The 27674-nt window shown below is 40.8% G+C and overlaps 1 protein-coding gene across 5 annotated transcripts in view; it reads left to right on the top strand.

The window, feature by feature from the left end:
* Nucleotides 1-27674, top strand: part of SFMBT2 (Scm like with four mbt domains 2) — a 281711-nt gene that overhangs the window by 65590 nt on the left and 188447 nt on the right. For all 5 annotated transcript variants that reach the window (XM_073652450.1, XM_073652449.1, XM_073652448.1 and 2 more), the window contains one exon: nucleotides 19584-19742. In XM_073652450.1, coding sequence (XP_073508551.1) covers nucleotides 19628-19742 — 115 coding nt within the window. In that variant the 5' untranslated portion in view covers nucleotides 19584-19627. The remainder of the gene's footprint in view (nucleotides 1-19583; nucleotides 19743-27674) is intronic.

Raw genomic sequence — 27674 nt, forward strand, 5'->3', positions numbered from 1 at the left:
CTTTACATTTATGTTATTTTTGCACAGGATTATTAGACACTTAAGTACAAAAGATAGGGTTGGGACCTAATTATTGTGGCTATGTACATGTGTTATTTCCTGAAACAATAGGAAATTAGAGTATATAAATGCCCCAGTGGCCAGTGTGAAAATTGAGTTGTATTTTTTATTTTTAATAGTAGAAGATGGAATACAGTGTGCCATGCTTCTGATCTGATCCGTACCTGCAGAGGTTCACCTCTGGGCACATTTTACTGTCTTTAGAGTTTGTTGTTCTTCCAACCACTTGGGACAGGCAACACTGAACAGTGCTGACATCTCATTCTATGTGAGTAGCAATCTACTGGAGTGATGAACCAATGTCCTTCAGTTTAATGACTTTATCCCTCTTAAGTTTGCGACAAGTAGCGATAATTGGCTCGTAAACAACCAGGAAATAATCCACAATCGTTCCTCAAGACTTGATCCAATTTTTGAGGTTTTATATGTCTAAAAAAATAGTTTTCAATCTAGCTTTTATGCCCCTCTCACATTCCACAAATTGGAGCTCGGCGCTTGAAAATGTGATCATTGACAGATCTTATTGACACCCTTTACTTTCTTGATTTGCAAATCGTTATGGCTTGTCCTTCTCAGTGTTGCAATTTTAATATTGAAGAGTACAAATCATACGTGAAAGTTTCAAACACCAATACAAACTGACCAAAGAAAAAGCTTTTAATCATTCAGACTTTGCCCAATTCAGAAATCTGGAATCATTTTAGAATTGTTTATAGAAGATAGAGATGTAATAGATGCTCTTTACTTCTTAGGGCTGTATCATTCTCATTCTGATCAATTTTAGCTTTTTATTATTGCGAAATAGAAGCCAGCAGCACTGATCCAGCCGTTGCAGGGAAATGTAGTACAATATGGCCGCTGTTCAAATTATTTGTCAACCATGTAATAGTTAGGCTACTGAAAGTGCATCAGAATTGTTGTCTATTTTAGCTTATAGCAGGGGTCCATGGGGGGTGGCATCCCATAATGTTCATATGCCTTACTGTAAATATATGAATGAATGAATATTTTAGGCAATGTTTTTGTTATGAAAATTTATTTTTAAAGGGAATTTGTCAGCAGGTTTTTGCTATGTTATATGATGATAGTGGAATGTAGCAGCTGAGACACAGATTTCAGCAATGTGTTACTTATTAGACTGTGTGCTGTTGTTTCCATACAATGAAGGTTTTATCTCCAGTAGATTATCACTATCTGGATCACAGTGAATGTGAGCCGTGGTCCGACCACGCCCCTTTCTCTGATAAGCAGCTCACTGTCAATAGACTATGTACATTGAAAGCTATGGTGTGGGCGGGTTAGCTCGCTGAGCTCTCCTGTATGCTACATATAAAAATTCTGATTCTGTCACAACTGCTGCACCCAGTAAACTAAGTGATACATCGTTGGAATCAGGGTCTCTTTTCCTACATTATGCTGCTCTCAGATGAGGTTGCAAAAACCTGCTGACAGATTCCCTTTAAGGATGTGTTTCTCGGTAGTTGCAAAGTTGAGACATATTTATCATTACCACATATCTGTGTAAAAGTGCCGAATAGTATAAATGAGACCAGTTGAACGGCTTCTGCTCCAGATAAAGTAGCTAGGTTTGGAATAAAAGTGTTTTGCTAATGATATTCTTGAAACATGACCCACAATATCAGCACAAGGAAGGTCTCTGTTCTTCGTTCTCCAGGTTCATGTTATTCCTGTAAAGTTAGTGATATGTGGTATAACTGATTTGTTTGAGAAGTGTAAAATGCTGTGGATCGGTTTTAGCACTTAATAAATAATAGACTGTATAGTAATAATATTCAACACTTTTACATGAAAGCAATTATCACCATCCCAGATAAAGTGAAGGCTGCTTGCTTATTTATAAACTCACATAAAATGTGTTTTCCATTTCATTTACTTTGCTGTGATCTAACCTCCCTGAAGACACATTTCAATAACAGACAGATGTTAAAGGCTTGTAGAGTTACAAAAATATGTATAGACTCTTGAATGCATGACCTTAACATCGTAGTACAGCGCTCTTCGTGGCACAATAAAACAGATTCAATTTCTCGCTGAAAGATAAAAGTGTACATTATAATATGATCTTTGACGTATGTGTCAAATACAGAGATAAGTGCACAGTTTTCTTATGGGCATTGGGTGTATTAAGCAAATTCTTATTGACTTTTGAGCTATGTATACACTCATGTAAAAGTTTGGGCACCCCTGGTCAAAACTACTGTTATTGTGAACAGTTAAGCAAGTTGAAGATGAAATGATCTCTAAAAGGGCTAAAGATAAAGATGACACATTTCCTTTGTATTTTAGGTAAAAAAAAATTGTAATTTTTTACATTGTAAAATATTACAGAAAGGAAAATGGGCCAATGCAAAAGATTGGGCACCCTTGGAGATTTGTGTGCTCAGATAACTTTGACCAAGGTTTCAGACCTTAAAGAAGTTGTCCTCTACTTTTACATTGATACCTCATATGTAGGAAAGGGCATCAATGTGTGATTGGCCTGTGTCCCTCACCCGGCACCCCCGCTGATCAGCTGTTATTGGTGGAGGCAGCTGCTGGCCGGAAGTGCCATCTACTTGTAGTGGCCACCGCAGGGAACTGCACATCTGCCTCCTATTCAATTCAATGGGAGGCGGATGTGTAGTACCCTGCGGCAGCCACTACAACTAGACAGCCAAGCGCCGCAAGTAAGCACCTCCGGCCGGCGGCCACCTCTGCCGACACCCACAACAGCAGATTGGCGGGGGTGCCGGGTGCGTGACCCCGGCCGATCAGACATTGTTGCCCTATCCTACGGATGGGACATCAATGTAAAAGTAGTGGACAACTTCTTTAATTAGCCTGTTAGGGTTATAAGCTTGTTGTTAGGCGTCGGTCTGGGGCTGGATTCAAAATGGGTCTAGGAACTTCTGTGGTCTCCCATTCTAGGCCAGCCAGGGCTGATACTGCTCAGCATTGTTGTCAGCCTCAACACCTAGCTGTTCCACAAGCCCTTCAGATTGTCTCCCAGGCATTTGTGCCTAGCAGTGTTAAGCATAGGCTGCAAAGGGAGACAGGGCTCGTGGAGTCTAAGTCCAGGATTCGCCGCACTGAGCATGTCTGTGACCTGGCGGATCATGATTGGTGGTTTGGCACCCACCTGACCCGGTGACCTGGCACCGCCTGATTGGTCACGGGTGTCGTCACCAATGGTGCGACAGTGGGGCAGGGCTTAATCTTTAAAAGGCCCGCCCACAAACATGGCGGTGCGCTCAGATCATTTGAGCTAGCTGTTTGTGGTGTGCACGCTGACTCCGGGCTCAAAGAGCCATAGTTTCCGCTAGGCAGGTTTAGCTTCATAGAGGCAGGTAGCTTCGCTTCGCTGACTGGCTCCGACCAGGGGGTTCGCCCTTACACCCCGAGCCGCCTGTGAGTTTAATAGAGCGGGTTTGCTCAGTCCGGTAGCACGCCGGCTGAGTGCTCGAATACCCGGCGGGAATAACCCGCAAGCTAGCGCCGTCTCTTATAACGTAGCACCTGTACCGAAGACAGGGCTACTGCTCATAGTCCGGTCACACGTCTCCCTGCGGTTTTTGGAGATTGTGTGAACCGCTTTAGCGCCAATCCCCATAGCGTAGCGCCTGTATCAAAGACAGGGCTACTGCTGTTCCCACGGACGCACGTCTCCCTGCGGTTCTTGGAGATTGTGCGTACCGTCTTACCCTTCCGTGTGCTTTAACACGAAGGGATAAGATTATTGTTAGGTGCGTCGCCGGTCGCTCTCTCCTCCGTGCAGTAAACGGAGATAGAGCGTACCGCTATACCCTGTCCGGTGTGAAGTTAACACGGAAGGGTTTATCATTTAGTTGTCGTTTGCCTTTCCACCCGGGAAGTGTTCGGCAGCAGTCCTCTAGGCTGCATCGCGGACCCCGGGGTCGGTTGCGTTCCATTAAATAAAGTTGTCTGCAACCGCTCCCCCTAACACTTGTTCACTCTCATCATTAGGGTTGTTACCAACATCTGGTGAGAATTAAGAGTTAATGGCACCTTTAGAAATAGATTTACTTAGAAAATTTGTGACATGTTCAATACTTATTTCACCCGCTGAATAATATGGGCTTCATCAGTCAGAGAAAGCTAATAGAGTGTCCCTTTGGGCTTTTCTGTCTGATATACTCAGCATATTGCAAACACTGCTTTATGATGATAAAAGGATAAAACAGCACTTTACTGATTGAAAGGTCCTGCCACAGACACCAGTGATTTGTTATGTAGCGAGCAGTGCAATTACAAATAATTTCCAATATGATATTTTGTATATTCTTCCTTCTTACGATGAAAGATTGGAGATTCCTTTTTTAAACATCATTTTCCATTTGCCAGTGATAGACACAGCAACTCTATATCATGAGTGGGAGTTGTGCTTGTAGTAACTTGCCAGATTGATACATGTGTCTTGCATATATCACAGCCCTGTTATGAGTACATTTCCGAGACTGTGGTGATATACATTCCAGTACACTGGCTTCACAGTATAACAATTTCAGCTTGACATTGATATTCTGATGTTTTTATGAACTTGTTGGGAGTTTCCCTTCTTTTATGGGCTGAAACTATAGACTTGTTCTTGACTTTATTCATAAACCCAACAAAACAAGTCAGTGGTTAAAAAGCTTTAGAAAAGCTAAATTCTAATTAGAAATAGTCTCCATAATATACCTTACAGTGCTTTTTTGTGGTTACAGCTGAATCATTAGTGAACGTAGGATGAACCTACAACGTATGAGGTTTTGATTTTCTTGCATTATGGCTATGAGTTGCACTGCGTTTTTCTTTGGTAAAGGTTACATGATGTTCAGAATCTTTCTTAAACTGGATATACACTTTAGATTAAAAAATGACCTTAATTTGCAGACATTAGAATACCCCTTTAAGTCAAACAATATTGGCAAATATATTCACTTGCTTGAGTCTGTACTTTGCCTCTGGTTCTAACAGTCATTATTATTATAAAAGGTTGTGAGTTGTGCCAGAAATATCTAAGATGTCTTAGACACAGATAAACCTCAAGGAAGTCTTTCAGCATTGACCTCTCATGTCATGGTCTCAGGGTTGTTTGTGAGGATATCTCATGTTTGTGTAGAGAATGTTCTAAAATTGCAGCAAACATAAATGTTCTTCAGTGTAAAAGACGTCATGTTATTTTGTAGCTCCAGTAATGGGTCTAATCTTTTGACGGAGTAGAATAGCTGATGTATGTGTGATGTGACTTATAGTGAACACAAGAAATAATGTATCAGTAAATACTTAAATAGTGATCAGATGACCTAATATGCATTAATTAGTTACTAATATTCCCCTTCATAAGGTCCCTGCAGAACTATACTGACTTTCAAGTTTCCCATTTTAGTATTAGAACTTGCTCCAGAGCTGAATCTTAATTTGGTTTTCTCAAGGTTGAAAATGATTCCCTATCCATACGATAGGTAATAACTTACTGATCTCTGGGGGTCCAACTGCCCAGTCCTTAAAGGGGTTGTCCACTACTAGGACAACTCCTTCTTGATCGAAATGATTGACCCCGATAAAATAAAAAAGCCTATACTCACCTCCCGTGCCGGCGCCGATACAGCAGTGTTGGCACTCGTGGTCCCGGGGCCCCTGTATGGTTGTTATGACACGTGATCCTGGCGCCCAATCAGCACTGCTGTCACTGTCCTCGCCTTCTGTCAAATTGAACATGGAGAGGAAGTCCGGGCTGCGGCTGATCTCTGACTTCCTCTTCATGTTCAATTCGTACAAAGGTGGGGACAGTGACAGCAGTGCTGATTGGGTGCCCGGATCACGTGTCATTCCACCGCACCAGAGTCCCGGGGAGAGCGAGTGCTGACACCGCTAGAACGCCGCCGGCACAAGAAGTGAGTACAGGCTTTTTTATTTTATCGGGGCCAAGCATGGGGTATGACAAGGAGTTGTCAAAGTAGTGGACAACTTCTTTAAGTAATCCCAAGAAAGCTGAGTGTAGCACTCAGCTCAACCTTCACTTTATTCAAACAGGACTCTGAAGAGCATCGCTCTTAAGATCACCGGAGGTTCCAGCAGCCTTACGATCAATAAGTAACCTTTCAATGTTAGTAAATGTTACTATGTCAGTGTTACATCACTGTCATGCCATATATCTATATATAACTGAGAATATTGTAAAATATAGCCATTCTTTCCCACTTTATCTACTCAAACTTTATCCGGTATTTTCAAATGATCACATTTTATTTCAGCTATTAAAAGTGTTACACCTTTTATACGTTCTCTATCACTAGATTATTTATAACCCACAATGCTGTTTGTGCTGAGGAAATCATCCAGCCCTTTTTTAAAAGCTGTTATAGTGTCGGCCATCACTACCTCTTGTGGTCGGGCATTCCACAGTCTGACTGCTCGGACTGTAAAGAACCCTTTCCTATTTAGACACTGGAATATACCTTACCTCCATGTGTAATGAATGTCCTTTGTAAGGTCTTTGGAAGGAATAAATCATTTGCCAGTGCTATGTATTTGCCGTACATACAGTATGTACACGTGTATACATATATACAATATAGTTCCTAACTATCAGGATGCCGGGAGGAAGTAGGGACCAAACCTTATTGTTGCGCACGCTGGAGGTCACTGGAGCGGAAGTCACAGTGACGCACCTGCGCACTAGAGCCTAGCAGTGTAAAATAGGGCCGAGAGAAAAAAAAATGTGGCTTACGTTATAGGCGCATTGCGCATGCGCGGGATTGCAGACCTAGACTGCACGTCACAGGGCCCTGAGACATGCAGGGGAGGGGGGGGATATATAAATTAAGTAGGTAGGTGGAGATTTCTTGGCGTTCCCCGGACGCCAAGCCTAGGAAGACGGATTTTATAAAAAGACATTTCAAAGCAAGCAGACCTCTATCATCTGTATAGAGGTGTGATAGGTCCCAGGGGGTGACAGATTCCCTTCAAGGAGAATATTGGTAATAGAGACTATATCAAGGACCTACGACTGTTATCTAGTGATTTCATGACTTAATGTGGTAAAGACTTAGAATGAACTGACTATAATTCCGCAAATTCCCATGCTCCAGGAAGAGAGAGAAGTTTATAGTGTAAAAGATTTAAAGAGGAAAAATTGTAAAAAAAATAAAAATAAATAAACACTTGTGGAAGCCACATTAGATATGTGTATTATTTCTGATCAGAAGATGTAAATTTCCAGTAACAGGTAGAATTTAATCCTGCCATCTCTGTAGATAGTATTAGTTGAATGCCAAGATCAAGCCTCTTTTTTTTCAATCATCTTTCTATCCCGAATCTAGAATAAAATTCATTTTACCTTTTGCAGATAAAGTCTAAATAAAAATGTCAGGGAATGGGTAGGTCTGATCATCCTTTGATTAATTGTGTCTACTATGCAAAATGCCAGCATCATAATAATGTTTAGAATCTGTTATTAGCTAGACGCAGATTAATATCTAAAGTCAGAAACACAGTAATTATTTTTTTTTTCTTTTTAAAGTTCATCTCTTTTGAAATTCTAATTACGAGTCACGTGCCAAGCGCTGTTAGATGTCTTCTCTAGGAGGAAATTTCATGCACAAATCAGTATTTTTCCAGCATCTATCCTGTGTCCACACAGATTGTGTTTGAAGTGTTTTCTTCAAAAGTCTGGGAAATATGCAAACCTATTCACTTCTTTATGACATGATATAAAGAACTATGTATAGATGAACTTCAGTAAGTTTTTCAAAGGACCAATTTTAAAGATGGAAATATAAAGAGTGTTGAAGCCGCCTAAGGCTGAAATGGGAAAGCAGTTTGGAGCAGACTGGGAGTATGCTAGTTATATATATAAAATAGAGCAGGTAATATTTGCTTTAGAGAAATGCTAAAACAACTAAGAAGTTAAAGTACAATATGCGAACAAACGAGTTCAACTTCTTTTGTAAAAATGTATTAATTTGTTTATTTTTGCGCTCTGGAGATCCAAAAATGACTGTTAAAATGAAGGTGCACCCATTGAATTCAGTGTTACATAATGCTTTATCAATTAACAATTATATAATATAAAAATATAACAATTTTGGAGCTTCATTTCCTATATATAGTGTTGTGCTGTACCTCTGTTATTCCTCTTTTACCAGCTGGGGCTATGACCCTCTCCAATGAGTGTTAACAGTATCAGACTGTAAAAGGGAAACAATCACCAGAAAATGACCTAAGTTTATATCTTTTCTGTGTTTCATGTATTTTTTTTAATGTCTGTTTTTTTTCATATCACAAACTTTGTTAAAAAAAAAAATAGTAATCTTGCAATTTTCACACTGGCCACTTGGGGTTTTTTAGGCTCATTTTTCCTGTCATTTCCAGAAGATTTTACAGCAAGGTTCCTTATCATCAGAGGCAGGATTCCAATGACAAGTAACGCCTCTATACACAGCTGACAACACAGGGTCCACCAATCACAATAGGTGATGTCACACCTGAACCTGTTCCCCTCCCTACACAATGAGATTTGGACAGGCTCATTAGATGCTTCATTATAAAAGATATGGTTGGGATCTCACTATTGTGGCTATGTACATGTGTTGTTTCCTGAAACAAAAAGAAGTTAAAGACTAAAAAAGCCTCAGTGGCCAATGTGAAAATTGCAAGAGTTCTGTTTTATTATGTTTTTATTGAGATATGTTTTATTTTAATCACAGATTGTGATATGGAAAAAAAGATGATTTACACAAAAGGTAATTTTCTGATGATAGCTTCCCTTCAAGGACACACCTTTTTGAAAAGGGCATTGTCACCACCCAATTGTCAATTTATCTCACTCATGGTTACATCAGTGTATACAATATTGGTTTGAATACAGAATATATTTATAGAGGGAGATTTATTTAGCTACTAATGTCAGGTTTTTGTTTTAAATACTAAAAATTGCTGTCCTTTGCCATTTTTTAAAAAGGTGTGCGTGGCATAGATGGGAAGCAAATGCTAAAGCGCAGAAATGGTATAATTTTTGCCAATAATTGGCATAAGTTATAGCGGGTAGCAGATGTGAAAAATTTAGTAAGATGTGTCTCACATCATACCATCTGCTCCAAACATGGTGGCCAGTTTGTCAAGTTATTATTAACAAATTCTGTGCGCAGCAAAATATATATATATATAAATAAATAAATATATACTTAGCACAAGATATACACCCACCAATAAAGAGCAGATTAATTTCTTCTTTTACCTAGTAATACATTTCATAAACCATCATTTCAGCCCAGTGCTACACACCAACATACAATTACAATAAACCACTTTAGAGCAGAAATAACATAGCTCAAGATGATGATCCCCTTAGACAGGAGGGGCCCTCCACACCTTAAATGTGCTATCATTTGTAGTTTCCAGAAAGCAATAATTACGTTGCGATGGTTAGGCTTATTCTCCTTCAGATTGGAATATTCTTGAGTAAACGATCATTTCCCCTCGAAGCGGTGGATGATTGACTGACTGAATGTCACTTTCATCTAGATAAGAAAGCTAACAGCCAAAGGTGACTTGGCAGAAAGAAGAAATGAATTCTATGTTTTGTAGACTGAAGAGCGCTCATGAACCCTGGATCTCACATCTGAGACGCGATGTGACTATTTCCTAGTGCACAGCAGAAATTCCAGTTGCTGCGCTTTCTCCAGGCTCCTCACAGGACCTGTTCTCTGGCAGTAAAGTCAACACAATCTTTATTGATATTGGCAGCGCTGCCAGTCTGCTAACAGTACACAAGCTTGTAACATTGCATTAATTGTCCTACTAAAGGAGTGGAACACATACATTTTAACTCGTAACATACGCTGCTTTGATTAGAAACTAATTAAAAGTGCAGTCCCTCGCAGGACTAATGTCTACTAATTGCACCTTTATATTCATTAATAACATGGCTTTCACTGACGAGTGGAGGTCTGCCGCCGCTGAAAGTAATTGGAATTGTACATAGTCACAAGATAGGATCAAGTGTATATCAAGTCATTCTAAAATAAAATCTGCATTAAAAAAAGCTTGTAAAGGTATTTAATGTGAGTGGGTTCCAGACAGTTTACAAGTACCAATTAAATGCCATTGCTAATATTATCTAACCTTGGGTGGTTACAACAAATGTCAGATTGCTTGCTGGAGCTATTAAGAATCGCGGCATTAAAAACGGAATATTGTGACTGATGGGAGTGTAAGTTGAGCACATATACACAGAGGTCATGTATCACTATTTTATCAGTAATTGACAATAGTATACAGTTGCAATTAAAATTTTTCAGCCCCCATTGCAAATTACATTTCACACTTTCTGCTGTCTGAATGAAGCCAATGAATCAAGAACAATTTTAATAATTCAACACGATTAATATAAACAAGTGGTTTCTCCAAATTTATCACAAAGTGTCACTTTTAATAACTGTGGCAGACTCAGGATTATTCTACTCCTTCATGACTAGTTCATTTAATACTAAGTAGAGCACTCTTTGCTGTTTTGATCTGCTGAAAATGTAATGCACATCAAGATACCAACTTCTGGTAGTTTTCCTGAGGAGTCTTAGTCCGTTCCTCATAGTCAGTGGCCTCCAGTTCACTTATAGTCTTAGATTTGCATGCTGCATCCACTTTTTTTCAAATTCCACCAAAGTTTTTCCATGGGATTCAAGTCAGGTGACTGTGAAGGCCACTCTAGAATCTTCCAGGTCTTCTCCAGAAACCAAGTCTTAGTGGACTTTGATATAGGCTTGGTATCATTGTCCTGTTGAAATGTCCAATGACATCCAAGCTTCAGCTTCCCTCACAGAATGCCTGACTTTTTCTCCTAGTATTCCTGATATTTGATTGAAACCATCTTGTCCTACACATGCTGCAGGTTTTCCATGCCAGAGGAAGAGACGCAACCCCAGCGCATCAGCCAGCCACCACCCTGCTTCACTGTAGGTATCACCGATCCACCATCATGCTACACTGTGTACATCACTAAGCCACCACCATGCTTCACTGTGGGCCTCACTGAGCCACCACCATGCTTCACTGTTGGCAGGGTGATCTTTTTATGGTACGCTTCATTCTTCCTCTTCGTGACATAATGCTAATCCATAGGCATGAAAAAATTAAGTTTCGTTTTGTCACTCCACAGAACAGAATCCCCAAACTTCTTTGGTTTATTTATATTAGAGTGGACTTTCCTTGTTGTTTTTTCAGTCAGTAGAGGTGTATGTCTTTTAGTTCAGGCATGGAAACCTTTAGTATTTGAATGTGCCTTACTATGTAGACTGAAACTTTAGTGTCTGCTGCTAGCAAATCTTACAGCAGGTCTTTTGCAGTCACCCAAGGGTTTGTGACCACCAGCCTTCTCAGGAATATTTCTGCCACATTCAGGTAGTGTAAACAGAGTTCCTTTAATTATGAACTATCTTGTCTTAACTTTTTAGCCACTATCTTGGCAATCCAAGACTATTAGTGAACTGGAAACCATTCCCCTTGAGGAATGGTCTAAGATTCTTCAGAAATGCTGCTAGAGCTGGTGTTTTTGTAGAAGGCCACAACAGCCAAAGGGTGGGCTACTAAATGAAGTTTGCATATTTGCTAATAACCCTAATTTGCAATAGGGGTTGAATTATTTTGATTGCAACTGTATACTTAAATATACTTTACACAATTCCAAGTTACATAGTAATACAGCATAACTTCTATCACTTCTATACTATCACACTTTCACACATCTGCATAACAATCAGTCATGTAGCTGATGTAAAGGATTGGTTATGGGGGTCTTTTATCTACCATGGACCAAATGATAGAATAAACAGAATACAGAACTGCAGTCAGATGACAGTTTAAGTGTTCTTATCAGAATAAGTAAATTGTTTTCTGTAAGCTTAGATATCTAACATTTACATATATTTTTTAATGATATTTGTGACCTAACGTTTAGAAGATTAGTGGGAGCCCAGGTCTTCAGACCCCCACTGATCCCTCACAAATCCGTTCTGCAGTGCGCTGCTCAACAGTCAGAAGTGTTGGGCTTTTGCTGAGCACACATACTGAGTAGTGTACAGACTCTGTAGAAAGTCTATCAACCTATACTCCAGTCTGTGTGCTGACTCATAGACATGGACCCAGACCTCACCGATCTTCTACATATGTTAGGTCATTTTCAATTACTCTTTACAGATGATGAAATTGGTTTGAGCTGGCTATTAACACCAACAGATATGTTGTAAGGATTAAATCTCATCTCATTTGTCCTGATTGTCCTAAGATGAAACCTTCTTATCCTCTATTATGGATTTGTCCCTCAGATACCATTCATAAACCATATATACACACTACAACTATTGTGTTTGGAAGACAAATTTCTAAACCTGTAAGATCAGTTTTCTAGCAGATTGTATGAATTGGCCATATACGCACCAATTTAGATTGATATTAGTTTGAATGAATAGAAATTTGACAGATATCTGTATGGGTAAAAGAATGTTTCAATTGACATGTCGTCATACAAAATTAGAGAATCCCAGAATTATTTCAGATGAATTTGATGCTGGCTAATAACAAGTGAACTTTAACAGTAACCATCATTTTATTTATTGATTATTCATAAATCAATATTAAACATGAAAATAAGCAACTTTATAATATGTTTTAGCAGAGAAATTAGCTTAATTCTTCTCCTGGACTGATCTTTTCCTCTCAGTTCATGGGTAAAATTTGTTTTCAGTGACGACAGATTATCACAAAACTGAGATAGGAGATGACAATTGGTGCTTTTAAACTTCTATGGAGGAGGGAGGAGCTAGAAGCAGACACACCTATTCTGCTACAAGTTCTCCTGAAATGACAGTTACAGTTCTCCATAGAACTTTATGAGCACCAACTGTCATCTCCTTTCTCAGTAATGGGAAAATCTGTGTTCACGGAATTGAGAATTTTTAAGACTAAATCATCAGACTAGGAAGAGAAAGAAGCAGATTTCTCAAGTCAGATATGTTACAAAGTTTCTTATTTTCACATGTACATTTGATTTATAGAAATTAATATATACATACGACAGTTTTAAACGAGTGCTTCCTCAGTGGGCAAAAGTAGACCCAGCTGAGTAATACTTGAGTGACCTAGTTATTTTGGCTGTTATGACCATACAGAAAGCCTGCTAAGGATTTTGGAAGAATAATTCTGGCACATCAGGTTCTTCTCTGATTTGCAACAATCACATTGTGGTCTGCATTATATATAAGGGACATTTATGTTACACCACTGGGACACATATATTCATATATACAGTTAAAACCAGAAGTTTACATACACTATATAAAAAGACACATATACATGTTTTCTCAATATCTGGCATGAAATCAGAATAAACCTTTCCCTTTTTAAGTCAGTTAGGATTACCGTCATTTTTAATATTTGGCAAATGCCAGAATAACGAGGGAGAGAGAATATTTTAAGGCATTTTTATTACTTACTGCAAAGTCAAATGTTTACATACATCTCATTAGTATTTGGTTCCATTGACCTTAAACTGAATGACTTGGGTCAAACGTTTGCGATATCCTTCCACAAGCTTCTCACAATAGTTGGTCGGAATTTGGGCCCAATCCTCCTGACAAAACTGGCGTAACTGATCCAGGTTTGTAGGTCGCCTTGCTCGCACCTGCCTTTTCAGCTTTGCACATACGTTTTCAATAGGATTGAGATCAGGGCTTTGTGACAGCCACTCCAAACATTGACTGTTATCCTTAAGCCACTTTGTTACCATTTTGGCAGTATGCTTCGGGTCATTGTCCATTTGAAAGACCCATTTCCGCACAAGCTTTAACTTCCTGGCTGATGTCTTGAGATGTTGCTTCAGTATTTCCACATAATCTTCTTTTCTCATGATGCCATCTATTTTGTGAAGAGCACCAGTCCCTCCTGCAGCAAAACAACCCCACAACATGATGCTGCCACCCTGTGTTTCACAGTTGGGATGGTGTTCTTAGGCTTCCAAGCTTCTCTATTTTTCCTCCAAACGTAACGATGGTCATTCCGCCCAAAAAGTTCAATTTTAGTTTCATCACACCACAGGACATGTTCCAAAAATGAAGGTCTTTGTTCCTGTGTGCATTTGCGAACATTAATCTGGCTTTTTTGTTTCTTTTGGAGTAATGGCTTCTTCCTGGCAGAGTGGCCTTTCAGCCCATGTTGGTACAGTACTCGTTTCACTGTGGTTATTGACACAATCTTACCAGCATCCACCATCATCTTCACAAGGTCTTTTGCTTTTGTCCTTGTCCTTGGGTTGATATGCACATGTCGGACCAAAGTATGTTCATCTCTGGGACACAGAACCCGTCTCCTTCCTGAGCGAAATGATGGCTGGACATTCCCATCTTGTTTGCACTTACGTATAATTGTTTGTACAGATGAACGAGGCACCTTCAGGCATCTTGAAATTATAGCCAAGGAAGAGCCAGACTTGTACAAGTCCACAATTCTCTTCCTGATATCTTGGCTGATTTCTTTAGACTTTCCCATGATGCTACGTAAAGAATCAGTGTGTCTCAGGTGTGCATTAAAATACATCCACAGGTGTGTCTCTAATTACCTCAGATGTTGGCAAAAAAACTCATGAGAAGCTTCCAAACACATGGCATCATCATATGGGCAGTCTAGAATTGTTTATAGGCTTAGTAATCTTAGTGTATGTAAAGTTTTGACTTTGCAGTAAGTAATAAAAATGCCTTAAAACATTCTCTCTCTCTCTCATTATTTTGGCATTTGACAAATATTAAAAATTATGGTAATCCTAATTGCCCTAAAACGGGAAAGGTTGATTCTGATTTCATATCAGATATTGAGAAAAACATGCATATGGGTCTTTTTATATAGAGTATGTAAAGCTCTGGTTTCAACTGTATGTGTATTATTGTTATGGAGTGTTGTGGGTCGTAGCATTTCATGTTTCAGACCTGTGGAGGAGCTTTTAAAGAGAAACGGTTGATACCGGAGAGCAGTGTGTCGCAGCGATCCGGATAATGAGCTTATTACCTACATCAATATTGGCTTGGTTTAGCGTCTCTGATATGCACACAGCTTTCAACCATGTAGTGCTCCGTCATATAATGATGTGTCCTTGTCAGAATACCAAGAGCTTTTCACAACTCCTTATATGATGCCACTTAACAATGTGTTGTATTTATATTTGTACCCCTGAGTTCAATTTAAGGTGATGGATAGGGTGCTGCTGAGTTAATCCACAAGCTCTCCGAGCAGCCACACTCTATCTGTCCTTGACGGCAAAGCGAGAGGAGAAATGCTTGCGTTACGAATAGCCCTATTGTATGAGCAGAATACATTCGCTTCAACTGAACATTTGATGTACTGACCGTGTATTCTAAAACTCCAGAGGGAACAGTAAATATTCGTTAGCACGCCATCCAGCTAATGTCTTGTAACTAACCAATGTGATGATCTATGTGCAGTGTACACTAGCGTATTGATGGCTTCCTGATACATTATAAAGATCTGGCTGTGTAGTCTGCAGCGCTGGTTTATAGTAAAGTCTGCTCGGGAAAGTACAGACTTAATAACCGGTATATTATAGGCTTGTTTACCCAGTTGTAACCAAACAGCGGAGATCCTATCAGTTGCTTACTGGAGGTTTTCTTGCAGATAAAGCTGAGAGATTATTTTGGATTTAAATCAGCAAAGTGTTGCTTCATCCTTCCATGCGCACTGTAGGGTGGAAATGTTTTATGATTGGATTGAGCAGTGTATTTACCGTCTTGTGAAATGACATGTAATATTCTGACCAGGAGGTGATTGGCATTACTGTCTGCCCACAGGGAATGCACAGACTCTTTATAATTACATGGATTATTATGATGATTAGTAGCGATACTCTTATTATTATTTAAACAATAGTAAGTTATGTTTCTTCATTTTAAAGTAGTTTATTAAAAAAAAAACACACCAAATGATCAATATGGTTATTTATCTCATTATACAAAGCTATTACTTCACTTAAAGTGGTTTTCACACGAACAGAAGTTGATTTTAATCAATAGATCTTGGAATAATAATAAGTTCCATAATTGAATGTATTTAAAAATAATGTTCCTGTGCTGAGATAATCTTATAAATGTGCCCCTGCTGTGTACTGTGTAATGGCTGTGTCTGACCGTGCAGGGATATGGTCTGATCATACCACATCTCCTGGGCAGCGGAGGAAGAAAGAGTATACAGACATTACAGCACGGGATCACAGCTGATTATTTCTTTGAAGTAAAACATTGTTTAAAAACAGTCAGGGAAATGTTTTACCTCACAAAAATAATCAGCTGTGATCCCGAGCTGTAATGTCTGTATACTCTTTTCCTTCCTCCCCTGCCCAGGAGCTGTGGTATGATCAGACCATGTTCTGTACACGTTGAGACACAGCCATTACACAGGAGAACATTTATAAGATTATCTCAGCACAGGAACATTTTATTTAAATACATTCAATTGAGGAAGTTATTATTAGGCTGTGTGCCCACGATGCATTTTTAATGCGTTTCTGCAGCGTTTTTGCAGCTGTGGAAACGCTGCAGAAACGCATTAAAAACGCATGGTAGAAGGCCTGCCATGTTCCCCAATGATAATCCGCATGTGCTGTGCACATGCTGCGTAAATTTCCGCTGCGGATTATCATTGCGGAAAAAAACGCAGCACTACCAATTATTTTGCGGAAGTGCTGCGTCTTCGCCGCCATTGACTTGCATTAGACCGCATGGATTACGCATCACTGTATATGTAGAGGCGTAATCCAAGCGTTCTAATGTGCGGATGGTACCCGGGTGTAGAGGAGAGGAGAGTCTCATCCACACCCAGGTACCATTAAAAAATCTGTAAATAAAAAATAAAATAAAAAATAAATGTATATTTTACCTTCTGGCGGCCCGCGCTGCGCTCCTCCGTGCTTCCCGGCACTTTGCAGTGGTTTGAAGGACTTGCGCTGACGTCAGAGTCATGTGACGGGTCACGCGACACTGACGTCGGCAGGACTTTCAATCCACCGCTGCCGGCAAGGGAGAACGGAGTGTAAGGACACCGGGGGCCATCGGAGGGTAAGTATATATTTATTTTTTTATTTTTACCACTCTCTCGGGTCAGACTATATAAATCCATGCAGTTTGCATGGATTTGTATAGTGTGACCTAGTTGTCACAAGCACTTTCCAAGTGATGCTAATCGCTTGGAAAGTGCTTGTCAATCCGCATGCGGAAATGTCAGTGAATAACGCTCCATTTCCGCATGTCCCTGGCAGGAAAACGCATGTACAATCCGCATGTACAATCCGCATGTACAATCCGCATGCGTTTTTTTCTGCCAGGGAGATGCAGAAACGCTCAGCAAAAAATTCTGAGCATTTCTGCATCGTGGGCACATAGCCTTATTCCAAGATCTATTGATTAAAATCAACTTTCGTTCGTGGGAAAACCCCTTTAAGCTGACATTCTGAAGCATCATTGTAGCATCCCAGCACCTTTTAGATACTATGCAAAGAAAGGTGGGCACTCATCACTTTATTGCAGTTTCCATAAACAGGGAATGTGGAGGCAAATGTGGTTGACATCCTTTTCGCGTGAGAATCACGCTTCCTCTGATCCTCAAAGGTAGCATGAGTGCCCCATCTAACTTTGCATCGTATCTACAATTGGACACCGAGGAATTCCTTTGCTGCAAGTATATGAATGACTACCGCTTGATTGTGCAAGATGTGAATGGCATTCTTATTAAGTACTGCGCGTTTTATGAGGTGGTTCTTAGGCCAGGCTAGTTTCACATCATGTTTATCTTGTTTCCTGTGTGTCTCAGTTTGAATAAGAATGAAACGTATTCCAAAAGATTTGTTGCTCTAAACAGAGAATATAATGGGTGAAATGTAAGTCAGGTGGGTATCCATTTGACATTTTTTTGTGCATATTTCCATTTTGGATCTGTGTTTTTGTAGGATCAAAATAATGTAGACTGTTGTACTTTTTTATCCTTTAATAAATGTTTAGTTATCAAGGTGTCTATGATACATGTGTGTGAGCTCATGGAGCATAGCCTTTTACTGACATGCCTTAAAGGGAATCTGTCAGCAGGTTTTGTTATGTAATTTGAGGACAGCATGATGTAGGGGTTCTAACACTGAATTCAATGATGTGTCATTTATTAAGCTGTGTGCTGTTGCTGTTGTTTACTTACAATGAAGGTTTTATCACTAACACAGTATCACTAGCAGGTCTGATGTGCACTTGGCTGCTAGTCTGACTCCGCCCCCTCCTGTGATAAGCATCTCACTGTCAATAGACTATGCACATACAGTAAAAAACTAAGACAGAAACGTAATACCAAATACCCTGTAATAAATAAATAAACAGCAATAGTGCAGGAAAATAATATAGGGTACTTAGTTAACATAATTTTGATCAAAATAATGCAGAAGCCACCCCACCTCATCACAATGACCCTACCTGGGACAGTCCTAACTCTAATATTTAAAACCTTACCGTTTGTCAAGTGACATGCATGTGGATAAGGGCTAAGAGACTGAGCCCACCTAGTACACACACAGACAAGGGGAGCAAGATGAATAGACTTCCAGCTCAAGGAAACGGCAGGCCACACCTTTATATGCACTTGTGCACACTAAACTGAAAAAAACATGTCACTTGACAAACGGTAAGGTTTTAAATATTGTAGTTAGGACTTTCCAAAATAGGGTTACCGTGAGGAGGTAAGATGGCTTTTGCATTGTTTTGATCAAAATGATGTTAACTAAGTACCCTACACTGACATTCACACGATGTCTGAATGCATCCTAATCGTCATTGAGCTCTTCCTCAGGGCTGCGCTGTACTTAAGTGCTCTGACAACCTGCACTTTTAACCCTTTTATGAGCACTTTATTGGTGCTCTTATTTAGTGCCTCAGTATCACATTCTAGGTTTTTTTGGGATGGCATGAACAGTAAATTCTTCCTGTTACCGAATTCTCTACAGTAATAAACTGTACAATAGGCATGTACTGATAACAGCATTGAATGCAATGATCGGCATTGATTTTGTTCATAATGAAATTGCAGTGATATGTACAGGAAACGATACTATGCCTGATGAAGAGACCTGAGTAGTCTCGAAATCTTGCAATTTGTTACCATCTTTTCAGTTAGCCATATCAATCAATCACTGAGGACTCTCAATATTTTAAATTCAGTAAAATGGAATCTCATGAGCATCAGTAGAAATACTTTTATTGTCAAGCATATGCCTCTAACCTAGTGAACATATCGGACATGGGCATAGAATAACATTGGTCCGAGTGTGATCTGATGTTTTGTCGGATCGCACTCGGACCGAAAATATTCTCGTCTGCACCTGCCCAAATGATGACTAATGTTACTGTCACTTCATATCAGAAAGCATTATATATTGTACATAATATTATATGAATGAAGAACATAGTTAATTGTGTTTTTTTATCTAGGGACAACTTTTCCTATAATGAACTAAAAGAAAAAAAAAAGAGAAATGTCAGCAATGGAGACCAGGGTACCCGCAATACAAGTAAACCAAGACAAAACAAATCTACATATGGAAAAATCTAACAGTCCCAGCAATGGCAGCCGAGAATTGTTTGGATCAGGTGAGTTAATAAGGATATTAGTTTTGGAGTTATTCATTATTGTGCCAGATATTTACACTAATTGTTCAGAAACATGTTAACCCCTTCACAACGCGGCCAATTTCCGTTTTTTCCTCCCATTCAACATTGCTGTATATAGTAAAAATCACGTTCTCCTTTGAAGCCCAGCCACAGGCTGGGTTCAAAGGAGCTACGTAATAACAAGCATGGAGGTGTTCAACAGACCCCCAGCTGTCATAACAACTCATAGGTGACCCACAATCACATCACGGGTGCGCCGATGGGCGTATAGAATGACGTGCCCGCGTGCCGGCATGTGTTAATTGCTGCTGTCAGCGTTTGACAGCGGCGTTTAACAGGTTAATAATTGTGGGTGAAGTGGAGTGTTAGAGGCAAGTCCTGGCTGTAAGACACCGCCATCACCTGCTGAGTATGGGGCTATACTGTATGGAGGACTATGGGGAGTGCATTATACTATATGGAGGACTATGGGGAGTTCCTTATACTATATGGAGGACTATGGTGAGTGCATTATACTATATGGAGGACCATGGGGAGTGCTTTATACTATATGGAGAACTATGGGCTGTGCATTACACTATATGGAGAACTATGGGGAGTGCATTATACTATATGGAGGACTATGGGGAGTGCATTATACTGTATGAAGAACTATGGGGAGTGCATTATACTGTATGAAGAATTATGGGGAGTGCATTATACTGTATGAAGAATTATGGGGAGTGCATTATACTGTATGAAGGACTATGGGACGTGCATTATACTCTATGAAGGACTATGGGACGTGCATTATACCATATGGAGGACTATGGGGAGTGCATTATACCATATGGAGGACTATGGGACGTGCATTATACTATATGGAGGACTATGAGTAGTACATTATAGTGAATGAAAGACTATGGGGAGTGCATTATACTCTGTGAAAGACTATGTAGGGTCCATTATACCATATGGAGGACTATGGGGGATGCATTATATTATATGGAAGGCTATGCACATGGTGTGAAGGGGTTGAAAACATACTTTTTTTAGTGATAAAGTTGTAAAGTTGTGTCACAGGGACAATGGGTCCATATGTTTTGTTTGTTTTCTATTTTTTTTTTGCTTGTAAGAAGGACTTTTTACAGATTTTTTGGGGACTTTTTGTAATGTTTTTATTTTTTGGGATTGGGGCATCAATGATAACTCGATCTGAAGTAACGGCTACTTCCTCACTGCACTTGTTGCACTAATATGCCCATACCATGATTAGTGTCATGTAACCACCTAAGGAGGTGTTTCTTCCACATACGGGGCACAGTATTTAGACTGAGTACTGTATTTAGTGCTGTTAATGACAGGGAGCTAATCATGTCTCTCAGATACATTAGTTAATGGAGCTGTCATTGTGAGCTGCATTTATAGCTACCAATGTAGTCACGGTCAAAAGTGTAATATACTTCCAATACTAAAACGTTGAGTGAAAAAATACTATACAGTTATGGTCGCTAGGAGACATGAGCGGATCGATCCATGGAGGATCAAGTTTGAGTTGAATTTCCTGAAATCTGTGGTTTCACGCAAATTTGAACATTTTAAGATTTGATTCGCGGTTAGCAAAACCCACCCCCTCCAAAAAAAACATGCCCATCACCATTTCCCATACTACTCAAATATCAGAGAGCAGGCTAACGTAATTTTTCATTGCTGCATACACTTCCCCATAATGACCTGCAGTTTTGGCATCTTACGGATTATCATACCTTGTACAGTGATGGTCAGTACCTGGGCCATCACAGATCAGCGGTTCCCAGACCAGCGCAGGTTGTATAGCAGTCGTTTCCCATCTCCAGAGTCACTCTCTTCTGTAGTGTGTAAATTCTTATGGTCATCATAGTCCTTTCTCTCTTCTGTAGAGTGTAAGCTTTTACTGTCAGCTGGGTCCTTTATTTATCTTTTCTGTAGAGTGTAAGTTCTTATGGTCAGAGGGGTCATATCTCTCTTTCGCCTGTAAAGTGTAAGCTCTTATGGTCAGAGAGGTTTTCTCTCTCCTCTCACCATGTGTATTTTATGAACAATTGTAAACTAGTATTGAAATTCGCGCAGATTTATTCTTTGCAAATTTAAATTTTTAGGGATAATTTGGCAAAGTCAGCTAATTAGAATTTCAAAAGATCCACTTATTATAGATCCACTAGTCACTAAGTGTCTCCCTTATGAGCAATTTGTTGTCAATCTACAGTTACAGAAAAGCAGTATGAATTAGAAGTGAGAGCATGTCCTTACAACTGTCATGCTGCTCCTAGCTTTTACATAGACAGTGTTACAGGACATCCGCTCAGTCTCCAGAGCACACAGTAGGAACGCTTTTGGACTTTTTCCATGCTGGGATCTGTCTATGACTGTTTTTATCAGTCACTCATTCAATTTGTTCAATTGCCTGCCCATTTTTAGAGCAGATTAGCTGTCTTATTCTAACCTTCTCTCTTTCTCCTTGGCTTGTTTTCAATGTCATCTGTTTCCCTCACAATTATTCTACTTGTCTCCTTGCATTCCCCCACTCTTTATTTTAGCTTTTGTGCTTTGTACAGTTGAAAAGCTGGTTACAGCCATGCCTCTGTAAACCAGCTTTTCCACCATTTGCATTCATGGCTGTAACAACTGCACATTATATACAGCTCTGGCAAAAATTAAGAGACCACTGCAAAATTTTCATTTTCTCTGATTTTTCTTGTTATAGGTATATTTTTTAATAAAATGTACATTGTTGTTTTATTCTATAAACTACTGACAACATGTCTCCGAAATTCAAAGCTAAAAATTTTGTATTTATTTGCAGCAAATGATAAAGCGTCAAAATACTAAAAAAGAAACAGTGCTTTCAGACCTCAAATTACTCATGTTTTAACTCAGGAAGAGTTCAGAAATCAATATTTGGTGGACTCCTCAGTGTGTTGGTGGGTGGTAAAGAGCTGAAGGGTGTTTTGTGGCAACATCAGACCTGAGTGGGCTGGAACGTCCGGGCCCTAATCTTTGTTGTGGAAACAAGCTGGACTTTTGCTTTGTCTGATGTAAGACTGTGTTTTGTTTCTGCTGCCAGTGTGAATAAAACACTGAGCTTGGACTGAAAACCTGCATGTGCCTCTTTACTGCGTCCCTGCCATTGCCTACCAGAGCGAATGCCCGCAAAGCTAATATCCATCCACTAGCTCAGAGTGAACTGAAAAGTGGAGATAGAATATGCATAGAGGAAACTGGTGAAAAATAAGGGATACAAGTCATGCTATTTTATATAAATTTGGCAGTGATATAAAGATTACCAAATGAAGTGTCATTGTGCAGTGAATCATGGCAGAATAGTATACATTAGCAAAGTCACACTTGCTTCTGATTATATTAGATACTGCAGATTTGTACAGAAAATGTACATGTTAGCAGTAGAGATGAGCGTTGTTCTACTCGAACTGTTCGCCAATCTCAAATTCGAGCTGTTTTGGGCGGTGTTCGAGCCGGTCGGCGAACACGAACAATTTGAGAAAAATTCGGCTGTTCGAGGTTATGTTCGATAACTGTTCGTGCACCAAAATCATAACTGGATTTTTTCTCAGTAATGATGAAAATTAATGTTAATACGCAGTTTGAGTGTACAGCGGGGCGGGGGGAGGGGCAGGGGATGGATCTCTGCAGGAACAATGAAGATCTCCATTTTTTTTTCTCTTTCCCGCATTTGCAGTGGGGAGGTGCAATCTGTCAGCCTATCAGCAGCGCACACACGGAGCGAAGTGCTTTTTTTCACACAAGCAAGGGCATGTGTGATTGGCAGTGTATGTCACATGTCCTTGCCCTATAAGACCAAGCCATTTTCCCCGTCGCCACCATTTTCTCACTGCTGCAGCTGCGTGTTAGACGGCACCGCTGTTGCTGTGTGCGCTATACCTTGTTAATTTCAAGCCAATTTTCGCACAAATATACAGATAGCTTGGGAGTAGGGAATAGTTGTGATTGCAGTCCTTTTAAGGACTAGGTTACAGCATTTCCTACGACTTTTATCAGGCAGGTCTGTGCTCTTAAATAGATAGATTGTGGGAGTAAAGACTAATTGTAATTGGAGTCCTTTTCAGGACTAGGTTACATCAGTTCCTATCAGTTTTTGCCAGGCAGGTCTGTGCCAGTGCTGTGCAAGTTTTTTTCACAGCATTTGGCTGAATCTAGCAAAGCTAATCCTTTTTGGCCTATTGCAGAGTGTGTTAGTCAGTGGAGTAGCCTATCTGTGTTGCAAGATATACCACCTGTGTATAGAATACCAATTTTTTTACTGCACCTAGTGAAGTAAAATCTTTTGGGCATAGCATCATTCTATTAGTCCATCTATACTGACCTCCATCAGGTTGCAAACTGAATATAATTTTTTTCTGCATCTAGCTCTGAAAAAATATTTGGGCTTCTAGCAGTGTGTGGGACTTGGTCTATTAGTCCATCTATACTGACCTCCATCATGTTGCAAATTAAAAATAATTTTTTTCTTCATTTAGCTCTGAAAAAATATTTGGGCTTCTAGCAGTGTGTGGGACTTGTTCTATTAGTCCTTCTATACTGACCTCCAGCAGGTTGCAAATTGAATATAATTTTTTTCTGCATCTAGCTCTGAAAAAATATTTGGGCTTCTAGCGGTGTGTGGGACTTGGTCTATTAGTCCATCTATACTGACCTCCATCAGGTTGCAAATTAAAAATAATTTTTTTCTGCATCTAGCTCTGAAAAAATATTTGGGCTTCTAGCAGTGTGTGGGACTTGGTCTATTAGTCCATCTATACTGACCTCCATCAGGTTGCAAATTAAAAATAATTTTTTTCTGCATCTAGCTCTGAAAAAATATTTGGGCTTCTAGCAGTGTGTGGGACTTGGTCTATTAGTCCATCTATACTGACCTCCATCAGGTTGCAAATTAAAAATAATTTTTTTCTGCATCTAGCTCTGAAAAAATATTTGGGCTTCTAGCAGTGTGTGGGACTTGGTCTATTAGTCCATCTATACTGACCTCCATCAGGTTGCAAATTGAATAAAAAAATTTTCTGCATCTAGCTCTGAAAAAATATTTGGGCTTCTAGCGGTGTGTGGGACTTGGTCTATTAGTCCATCTATACTGACCTCCATCAGGTTGCAAATTAAAAATAATTTTTTTCTGCATCTAACCCAGCCAATAGTTTTGGCCTAATACCACAGTTTGGCCACTCAGCTCTGCTCGGTTACCATCCATTGTTTTTTTGTGCAAACAACTCCAGAGTTGTGAATTAGTTAACCACCAAAATGAGTGGAAAAAGGCCTGCTGCTGGTGGAAAGGGAAATAGGCGTGTTGGGAAGGGGAAAAAAGGTTGTGTCCGTGGGGTAGGTGCAGAAGAAAGACCATCTTCCAGCCAAACTAAAATGTCTACTTCTTTTAGCGGACAATGTGATAAGATCCCTTTCTTACGGCCACGCCAATCGCTACAAATTCCAGATGAGGCACAAAACCAGCAGGTGCTTCAACGGATATCAAGTGCTCCTTTAAGTGGGCTCTCCTCCACATCAACTTCAACATCACAAATACTCCAGTCCTCAAAGGTGTCACCCAAATCGCACTTGCTTCCTCACAGCTCCCAAATCTCCAGCTGCCCGTCTGAGTATGAGGTAGAACAGATGGTTGAGTCTGCAGAGCTGTTTACTCATACTATAGCCTGGGAATCAGAGGTCGACTCCAGCGCTTCTGTGAATCCAGACGAGGAAATGATCTGCACTGATGCCCAGAATCTTTATGAGTCGGATCCAGGACCAGACGCAGAAGGTTCTGACCATAATGTAGACCCTCATTCCCAAACTGTAACTCCTGTTGGTGGAGACAATGAGGAAGACGATGATAAGACTCAAATACCTGATTGGAGCGACAACTTTAGTTTTTTGTCAGGGCAGGAACAGGTTGGCTCTGAGGACGACGGGTGTGATAACGCACAGGGTGATGATGATGAGGTCGGAGATCCCACTTACTGTCAACCCACAGTCAGCCAAGAGATGAGGTCAGCAGAGGAGGTGGAGGAAGATGCTAGTGACGACGAGGTCAGGTTGCGCCTTCTGGACAGAGACGTAGTACTGGAAGCACGTCAACAACTGCATCCTCAAACACAACTCTGCCTCTCACCACAAGTCGTGGTGGCTCTTCAGGTCGCATGGGTGCTAAGCCTTGCATAGCCTGGGCATTTTTTCAGATCGATAAAGATGACCCAACTCGTGTTATCTGTAACATTTGTCAGCAAAAGCTAAGTAGAGGCCAAAAAATACATAGTTTGAGTACTTCATGCATGAACCGGCACATGGACATGAAGCATAAGTTGCAGTGGGAAGCTCAGTGTGCTACAATGCGGTCTAGCCGGCCGGGCCAACCACCGTCTGCCATATCTTGTGCATCCGCGGCCTCTTCATCCTTTGTGACTGGGGGGACAGCAGTCACACCTGTTTTGGGGCGCAGACCTGCCACCTCTTTACCCGCAACAGCCAGCGTGATTGGCAGGTCATCATTTTCTTTGGAGGTGGTAACACCAGCTGGTCTTGAGCGCTGTCCGACATCGATAGCACCACCTTTGGATCAAGGCAACCTAACATGTCCGCCTGCATCTTCCTCACAGACCGGCAGTTTGCCGGGGACACCCTTATCAACCCCGTCTAAGCACAATAGCCAGCCCTCGGTCCCTCAGATGTGGACAAGTAAAAGACCATTTCCTCCTAGCCATGAGAAAGCTAAGAGGTTGAATTTCACCATCTGCAAGCTCTTGGCTACAGAAATGCTGCCTTTCCGCCTGGTGGACACAGAGGATTTTCGAGACCTTATGTCCGTCGCAGTGCCCCAGTACCAGATGCCCAGTCGGCACTACTTCTCAAAGAAAGGTGTGCCTGCGCTCCACCAGCATGTCGCACACAACATCACCGCTTCTTTGAGAAACTCTGTGTGTGACAGGGTGCATTTCACCACAGACACTTGGACGAGTAGGCATGGACAGGGGCGTTACATGTCGCTGACTGGGCACTGGGTAACTATGGTGACAGCAGGACAAGGGGCTGCTGTCCAAGTCTTGCCGTCCCCACGAGTTGTGCGTCAATCCTCTTTATGTCATTTTTCCTCCACTGCTTCTGCCTCCTCAACCTCCTCTCGGTCTTCCACCTGCACCCAAAGCCTGTCTGGTCATGCCACAAGCTTTCTAACTGCGCAGAAGGGATCCTGCACACCTCCTTACTATGCTGGCAGTAGGGCTCAACGTCATCAGGCGGTTTTTACATTGAAATGTCTGGGAAATGTGAGTCACACAGCTGAGGAGTTGTGGTCAGCTCTGGAGAACCAATTTCATGAATGGTTGTCTCCACTGGACCTGAAACCAGGGAAGGCCGTGTGCGACAATGCTGCAAACCTGGGTGCGGCCCTTCGCCGGGGCAATGTCACACACGTGCCTTGTATGGCTCACGTGTTGAACCTGGTTGTCCAGCAATTTTTAGCCCACTATCCCAGACTAGATGGCCTTCTGCAGAGGGCACGGTCGCTGTGTGCTCACTTCCGCCGTTCGCATCCCGCAGCTCAGCGACTTACATCTCTACAGAAGTCGTTGGGCCTGCCACTTCACCGGCTAAAATGCGATGTGCCTACCCGGTGGAATTCAACTCTGCACATGTTGCAGCGACTGTGGCAGCACCGACAAGCCCTGGTGCAATACGTTCTGACGTATAGCCTGGGCCAACGAGATTCAGAGGTGGGGCAAATCACGCTGGAGGAGTGGTCTCAGATCAGGGACCTATGCACCCTTCTGCACAGTTTTGAAATGGCGACGAAGATGTTTAGTGCTGACGATGCCATTATCAGCATGACTATTCCGGTGATTTACATGCTGGAGCACATGTTAAACAGAATTC

This window comes from Phyllobates terribilis, unplaced genomic scaffold, assembly GCF_046119375.1.
Source record: "Phyllobates terribilis strain yellow unplaced genomic scaffold, ASM4611937v1 Scaffold_11__3_contigs__length_659146591, whole genome shotgun sequence".
NCBI classification, from domain to species: domain Eukaryota; kingdom Metazoa; phylum Chordata; class Amphibia; order Anura; family Dendrobatidae; genus Phyllobates; species Phyllobates terribilis.